Genomic DNA, 8,193 nt, shown 5'->3' with positions numbered 1-8,193 from the left:
ATATATAAAACAAGTTAAAAATAAAAATAAAAATATCATTTTCAGTGAAAACCCTAAGGAAAAAAGTCTTAGCCGCCGCCTCCTTTTGGGGTTGGTTGCCTCCTTCCCTCTCCTTTCATCCCTTCTTTTCTCCTTCCCTTCTGTCTACTAGGAATGCAATTGATTTCTTCCCAAAACCCATGATGAAGTTAGACAATTTAAATTCTAGCTTTGATGTAATTGTAGTTTTTTTTCGATATGCAAACTTCCATTGAAATGAAGGACAAGCCTCTGAACAAATAGTGCAAGGCAGGAAATAAATGCAGGAAGGCTTTGGCCAAAAAAAAAAAAAAGGAAATACAGGAAGGCAACAAAATCAATGGACCATTGCAATTTGATATGATATTTGGTGGAATAAATACGATGGAGGAGAGAGAAGAGAGAGAGATATAGAGGTTAGCTTTATTTTTTTGTATTTTTAATTCTGTTTTTTATATAATTATTCTTAGTTATAGTTAATTGACGAAAATACCCTTAAATTTAACTGAAACTTTAACGGAGTTAAATGAGGTGGTGGATTGGAACACTTTACAGAGTTCATGTGGCTAAAAATAAAAAATAAAAGTTCCGGTTGTAACGACGCACATGCCTGAAAGTTTAGAGTAGTTATGCAAATTTCCCTATTTTTTAATTAATGAAACTAATTGAATTGTGGCATTTGACCTGATTTGCTGACTATTGCAAATATGGTGACCAAAATCGGAATTAAAATTATGGTGACCAAAATTATTTTCAATCATAGTGACCAAAAATATTTTTGCAACTAGTGAAATTGCATTTTAGGAAAATGCTAGGCTTACCACATTTTTCATACCACATTTATACCATCTCTCTAATAGAGGTGGACCCCATTGTATTGGTGGGCTCCACCTCTATTAGAGATGTGGTACAAATGTGGTATGAAAAATGTGGTAAGCCTAGCATTACCCTGCATTTTATCAAATGCAATTTGTTCCTGTTTGTAACGTTGTGTCTCTATGGTCACTACTGTTACGAAAAATTAGTTTGGGTTTTATATAAACCCATGGTTTTGTTAATTCCAAGTAAGAGTTTTCCTCCACTCGTCATATGTTACAATTTCAGGTTTTCCAAATATTCTTCCTACTGGTGTTAAGGTAGTACAAATATATAATTGGTTCACAGAGTCCAAAGTTTGTTGATATAGGACGAATTATGGGTTAATTATGGTGTGAAAATTAATTAAAATAAAGTGGCTCAAAATTGGAAGGAAATCGTGCAAGAGAGGAAAGTTCCGATTAAATGTCAATTATGGCACTAGGAAAAGAAGGAAAGCGTATTGTTGGGATTTTTGGATCAATTGAATAAATTGAAGCAAATGGATTTTATCAAGATTTATATTTACTTTAATGTTTTATTTATATTTTTAGAATAAATTATCAATCAAGATATTATTTTCCTAATATGATTTTAATTAGGATTTTTATTATTTTCTTGTTAGCTATGTTTTAGGAATATTCTGGAACTTAGGGTTTCCAATGGTTTTAGGGTTTCTTTGTTTTCTATTTAAGCCAACTCATGGCATTGTATTGTTAGTTAATTCCATTTATTATCAATCAAATACCTTTGATTTTTACTATAGTGGGTTTCGACATTGTTACTTTAGGGTTATCGTTCGATCTCCCTATTCCCCTATATCTCATTGCGTCAGTTGGTATCAGAGTAGGTTTTGCCTGACTCGATATGTCACCAATGGGTCATCCAAACGAGGAAGATAGGATCCGTGAAGACGGGGAACCAATCACTCTTAGAGAATTTGATGTTGCAGTTGTTCCATACTTCATGGGGAGTGACTCCATTGAAGGCTTTCCCCAATGGGTTGTAGATGTAGATAAAATATTTGATTCAATAGCGATCCTAGAAGACAAGATCGTGAAAATTGTTGCGTCACGTTTAGAAGATGATGTCGCTTATTGGTGGGATTTGATGCGGAAATCTAGGAAGCAACAAGGTAAAAATCCTATCAGTTCTTGGCGTTGGATGAAGAGACTTCTTGTAAAAAAATTCTTTCCTTTTGAATATGATATATATTTGTTAAGAAATGGTTACAAGATTGCTCAACCCAATATCACGGTGTTGTGCAAAAACACTCCAAGACCTTGTCATTAATGGAATACACAACTCCTACACACAAGACACGCAAATATAAAGTACACACACCAATCGAAAAGTAAACACACAACACATAAAGAACACAAGAATTTATAGCGGTTCGGCATTGTGCCTACGTCCTCTAAGGTGATCCCCGAGAAATTCACTAGTAAGAAACAACCCCTTTGGTTACAATGAAGAACCCCATTTGTTCTCTCTCAAACCCTAACTCTCTTTTCTCTCACCCTTGGCTTAAACCCAATTTGATGCCCTTTGTTTTCTCACGTTATGAAAACCTAGCGCTAAAGTGTCCATTTATAGTTCATAGGACTTAAGTACAAACCTAATAGGAATAGAAGACTTAACCTAACCCAAATAAGCTGGAAAAAACCCCCAAAACCAGTGTAAAATACCAAAACACACTGAGCAAGAAAAGCACTTAACAAGCAGTCTCTTTGCACAGAGACTCCAATTCACTCTAGCACTTCGCAACTGTTGCTTTCGGGTTTATGTGACCTGTGGGTTTCGGAACCAACGACGGGTCACATGCTGCTTCTCCTTCCTATTTCCGCATCAAAGACGTGCCAAATTTCAACAATTTCCACCTTGATGAGGCTTACACACCTTGGCGAGCCTTAAACACCTTTTGACGTAGCCTTTTCATGTAGACACAACAAGCAATGTGTGTTACTGTCAACCCCTTCTCAGTTAGCCTATGCAGCACATTGCACAAGAATAGAAAGACCATAATTAGAGATATTATTTATTAATACAAAGAAATGCAGCAAATTGAACTAAAAATCATACTTAATGCATCAATTATCAAAATCAAGGACACAAGACCGCTTCAAGCACGGCACGAGCCCAAGCACGGCCCAAGCCTAGCCCATTTAGCATTTTTTTTTTTCTTCTCAAAAAGTCAAAATACAATAATTTGACATCTAATGTCATTGTTTATATGTTTTTTAAAAAAAAAATCATAAATATATATTTGATGTCTTTCATTATAGGGAAATTATTTGGGTCCTTAATTAATTAAACATATCAACTACAAATTAATTAAACAACATTGGACTTGATATTTAATCAATACATATGACATATACGCTTCTCTTATAATCAAAGCAAGACATTTCTTCACATATAAATAATAAGTTGTTTAAAGATGAAAAGTTGAAGTGGAGTTGGACACTTTTTGCCCTCCGCCCCTTCATATTGTTTGGATATTTGATTGATTAATGTTTTCAAATAGTTCATTATTTTTTGCCTCTAATTATATTTTTAATGTTTATAATTTGAATTATCTAGTGGAAAAAAAAAATCAAGAGAAAAAAAATCAAATTAAATGGGTTTGTTATTAGGCCCGAGTATGGCACGAGCACGAGCACGGGCACGGCACAAGCCCGGCCCGGCCCGTTTCAATGTGGACATGGATTTTGGGCCGGGCCGGGATAAATGATTTTATTAAATGGGTCGGCACGGCACGAAAATGTTAAAAGCACGAGTTTAAATGGGACGGGCCGGCCCGACACGGCCCGTTTGACACCTCTACACTAAACATAGGCAAAGGCTTACATTGAACTAAAAATCATACTTAATGCATCAAATATATATCACAATAAAAAAACACAAGAATTAAAAGACTTTAAGTTAATTCTGTTTTATACAAGGAACATAGTTGAATATAATTAGCCATCATCTTCAAAGACTGAATAAACAACCAAATGGTGATATATATATATATATATATATATATATATATATATATATATATATATATAGTCTTGATCTCTTGGACTACAAGGGTCCAAGAGATTTGCGGTCACTATCTGTTGGATGTAAATTCAACGACTTACTCATTCTTACATCCAACAACTTACTCATTCTTACAAAGTGTTAGTATAAATAACTCTAATAATAATCGAAAATTAATAAATTAAAAAGAGAAAAGGGAAGAAGCGGCGATGCTGTTGTGGTTTTGTGAGTTGTTAATTTCTTGTGTGGGAAGTGGAAGTGGGAATGGGAAAGGGCAGTAGCAGGCGGGTGAGGGCGTTCAAGCGGTGGATGAAGCGGGAAGGGATCGAATGCAGCGACGCCCTGGACTTGAGGGACGAAGGAGTCGAAATCGGAATCAGCGTGAGAGCCCTAGCCCTCCTCAAGGAAGGGGACGTGGTGGCCAGAATACCAAAGCTCACGTGCCTCACCACCAGAACCACCGCCGCACGTGACATTATCGCCGCCGCCGCCACCGCCGGTGAGGGCGAGGAGGAGTCTTGTTTAGGAGGGTTAGCAGGGCTGGCGGTGGCGCTGATGTACGAGAGGAGCTTGGGAGAGCGTTCACGGTGGGCCCCATACCTTGAGCTGTTGAGCAAAGAAGAAGAGTCGTTGCCTTTGGTTTGGAGAGCCGACGAGGTTGAGCGGCTGCTGGCAGGGACAGAACTGGAGGGAACGGTCAAGGAAGACAAAGGTGTTATGTGGAAGGAGTGGAAGGAGAGCATTGAGCCCACGATATTACTGCAAATGCATCCTTTGGATGCTGCCGCCGTTGAATTCGACCCGAGCTTCTTCGGATTCGGAGACTACTTGGCGGCAAGGACGCTGATATCTTCTCGCTCTTTTCAGATTGATGAATACCACGGAGTGGGAATGGTTCCTTTGGCTGACCTGTAAGTCTTATACAAACCCTGCTGCTGCTCTTTACTTCTTGTTGTGATGCTTTGTTTATACCACTATCAATCACTGAAATGGATGGATGACAGATTTTATTATTTATTATTGTTTTAATGTTCCTTTGTACTTTGTCTAAATCAATAATCATAAGTTCAATTCAATTCAATATAGGTTTAATCATAAAACGGGAGCTGAGGATGTGCACTTAATGACCTCTCCTCACAAAAGTGAATCCAACACCACCCAAGAAAACAATGAATCTGATACTACTAGTACTAGTATTAGTGCCATTCATGATGACGATAGGTCTGCTTCTATTAATGTTGACGAGGGTGAGGGTGACGATAGTGGATGTGAGGGTGACAACAGTGAGGGTGGCAATGGTGATGGTGACGATAGTGAGGGTGGTGATGATGATGACAATGATGATTACGGTGACGGTGATGGTGATGACAGTGATGATGATGATTTGGAAATGACTATGGTGAAAGATGTCAAACTGGGAGCTGAGGTTTGGACTTCCTTTTTTCATATTTCATTTTATTTATTTATAAAAATTATAACTAAAACTAAAGGCAGCAATCCAATAACTGTCTTGGTTTTTATTTTCTTATGCATGCTATAACTATTGAATTTCCTGTCTCAGCCTCTGCTGCAAAATTTAAATATCAATTTCTCATAGGCTAGAGCTATGAGAAGATGCCATTACTGGAACTATGCCTTTCCTCTTCTTGTTTCAGTACTATATATAAGCCATGGGCGCTTTTCTTGTTCATCTTCTTTCAGTACAAGTATGAAATCCATGGGTAAACTTTTTTGTTTCTTTTATTCTTTTCCTTTTCTTCTCTTCTCAGGTCTTTAATACATACGGGTCATTGGGTAATGCTGCACTGCTTCACAGATATGGATTTACAGAGCCAGATAATCCGTATGACATTGTCAATATCGACTTGGAACTGATACTCCAGTGGAGTTCATCCTTGTTTTCTGGCCAGCATCGTAGAGCAAGGCTATCCCTCTGGAAAAGATTGGATTACTCTGGATGTGTCACCCACAACTCTGAATATTTTGAGGTTTCATTTAATGGAGAACCTGAAATTGAGATGTTGGTTTTATTGTACATAATGTTGTTACCACATGATGCATATTATAAGATGGATCTTGCTCTAGCAACTGCAGGAAGTTCCAGTGAACCCATGGACATCATTTTTTCCAATAAAAGCAAAAAATCGTGCCACAAAACTGGACTATTGAGTGAGGACCTGTTGCTGACAAAATGTCTTTGTAATGCTCTTTTGTCCCTTGCAGATATGCGGGATAGCCTTTATGGTACAAATTCAATAGAAGATGATATAGAAGCATTGGGCAGGTGTTGTTGCATAAGTGACAAAAAGTTGTACCATTCGTTGATGCTTCGTATCAGTGAGAGGAGGATCCTTCAGAAGCTTAAAATGTATGCTGCTAAAGAAACCTCTGTTAAGAAGAAGTTGAAAAGAAAATGAGTTTAGGACACTTACTAAATTATCATCCATGGCTTTTCTTTTTCCACTGCCTGTTTTCATGGCTATGACTTCCTCGCCTGGTGAAGGTATGTAAGCCACAAGAGAGATTCATTTTGTTGAGATTGTGACCATAGAGACCATTGTGAAGCAACTTGGTGGCATGTAGGCATTGTTTAGAGAGATTCTTTTTGTTAAGATTGTGACCATAGATACCATTATGAAGCAACTTGGCAGCATGTAGGCATTGTTTGCCTTTATAGCTGATGATTATAGCGTTTTTGCATGTCCAGCAGCACATTCTGCATTTTTCTAAATTACTTTTGCCGCTAGGAAACCCTAGACGAATTCGGTTTTGTGGCATTGTTGTAGACCATTTTTCAATCTCTATCACGGCAAATGCCTCACAGGATAACCTTTCATGATAAAGATTTGTCTGAGAGTTTGCATTTTATTTTGTTCTTGTTAATTTTATTAGTACAAATTGTTTTCAGTTCTTATAGCACGTTTCTTATAGCATGTTTCTTAATATTTGTGTTGTGACAATTTGCAAATATATTTATCTTTTGGGTTATGCTGGACTACCTTGATATAATAATTTTAGGATTTTTTTATGTGTAGCCTCTTTTGCGAATGGAATTGATGGGAAGAAACATAAACTATGATTGTTGAACAGCTTATTGGCATAGGCTCTATATCTTTGAGCTAGTGGCATTATATCAACAATGTCATCGATAGATCGGTTCAGTGACGTCGGGGAAGCTGTGCCGGGCAGGATTTGGAATTGAGTTTTATAGAATACCCAAACTCGGTCATTTGCTGAGGGCCTCTTTTATCTACACTAGCCTCTTCACAGTAGGGTCGATAAGTGTTATTTGGATCCAGTATACTCATGAGACCTCACCTCCCAAAAATAGTTCATATATTCGCCTACTTCATGATGCAAAGAGGGATAAAAACGTTTAGAAGTGTCACCCTGGATCCCTATGCTATAGAAAAGAATAAAATCTCAAAATAATAATCTCTACCGTTAATTGCTCTACCTCTACCTTTATATGATTTTATCTTCATTTCAGTAGATTACAAAGGGTAGTGTTAAACGAATCCTAAAATTAACCAATTATACCCTATTATAAAATTACTTATTAAATTATTAATTTATCCTAATATAAAATGACCAAAAAGGATATATTGAATTGTAAAATAAATGTAACTTTACTCACCATATTCAACCCTAATTCAACGTCACTCAATCTCATGGTATTATTAATTTAGGGAGAAGCAACCCCAACATCCCTTGCAGCCCTCTGCACTTACAAAGTGATGCATCGATGAAAACCACCTATGTTTGTCATTCTTACTTCATTCCTATACACAACGTGAAACATCCTGTTTTTGTTTGTGCTAATCACATTACCAAGAGTACTGTTGGTCCCTTTTTTCCTTGTTCCTCCAGGTCGACTCTTTTTGGGAACGGAGCAAGAGAGAGGAAGAGGTTGGGTCAACACCAATGCCCTGATTGGATCTCTGGTTCGTGAAAGGACTAGTTCAATTTCAAACAAAATTGAAAGTTGGATCAGGTTGAGAAAAGCAGGTGAGCACAGGCTGGCCCCTGATGGTTTTGCTTCTTCTGGCCCGATCGTAAGTTGCGTAGGCATGCCACTATTGGGGATGAGACCAGCCCAATAGACCTAGTGTATGTGATGTAGAATGTTTTGTTTGATGGATTTGTGCTTGTTCTGGACCATTAATCAAGCCATTGTGCTCTAAGGGGGGTACTGGCTCAGATGAGTTCTTTTCTATGCCTCAACTAAGAGGACATCAATATTCTTTCAATTGTGCATCTATGGCTTGGTAAATACGAACAATACCTAGC

General features: G+C 37.6%; 1 protein-coding gene across 2 annotated transcripts; it reads left to right on the top strand.

The window, feature by feature from the left end:
* The first annotated feature begins 4,076 nt into the window (after nt 1-4,076).
* On the top strand, nt 4,077-7,344 carry LOC110750151 (SET domain-containing protein). Of its 2 annotated transcripts, XR_015835438.1 has the most exons (4): nt 4,077-4,814; nt 4,990-5,329; nt 5,673-6,406; nt 6,939-7,344. XR_015835438.1 is itself a non-coding variant. In XM_088252668.1 (3 exons), the coding sequence occupies exons 1-3, from the start codon at nt 4,168-4,170 to the stop codon at nt 6,318-6,320; spliced, it is 1,635 nt and encodes a 544-aa protein (XP_088108794.1). In that variant the 5' UTR covers nt 4,077-4,167; the 3' UTR covers nt 6,321-6,819. The 2 variants fall into 2 exon arrangements, 1 of the variants encoding a protein (XP_088108794.1); XM_088252668.1 differs by lacking the exon at nt 6,939-7,344 and having other exon boundaries at nt 5,673-6,819.
* The last annotated feature ends 849 nt before the right edge of the window (nt 7,345-8,193 follow it).

Source organism: Prunus avium, chromosome 4 (assembly GCF_965620075.1).
Source record: "Prunus avium chromosome 4, drPruAviu1.hap1.1, whole genome shotgun sequence".
Lineage (NCBI taxonomy): Eukaryota > Viridiplantae > Streptophyta > Magnoliopsida > Rosales > Rosaceae > Prunus > Prunus avium.
The sequence above is the reverse complement of the archived record's forward strand: the minus strand, read 5'-3'. Positions and strand labels throughout refer to the sequence as shown.

Excerpts from the sequence above, each read along its gene's own strand:
- LOC110750151 (XM_088252668.1), top strand. The coding sequence starts at position 4,168 with ATGGGAAAGGGCAGTAGCAGGCGGGTGAGGGCGTTCAAGCGGTGGATG. Across the intron at positions 4,815-4,989 it reads ATGGTTCCTTTGGCTGACCT|GTTTAATCATAAAACGGGAG; the intron begins GTAAGTCTTATA and ends AATTCAATATAG. Across the intron at positions 5,330-5,672 it reads ATGTCAAACTGGGAGCTGAG|GTCTTTAATACATACGGGTC; the intron begins GTTTGGACTTCC and ends TTCTCTTCTCAG.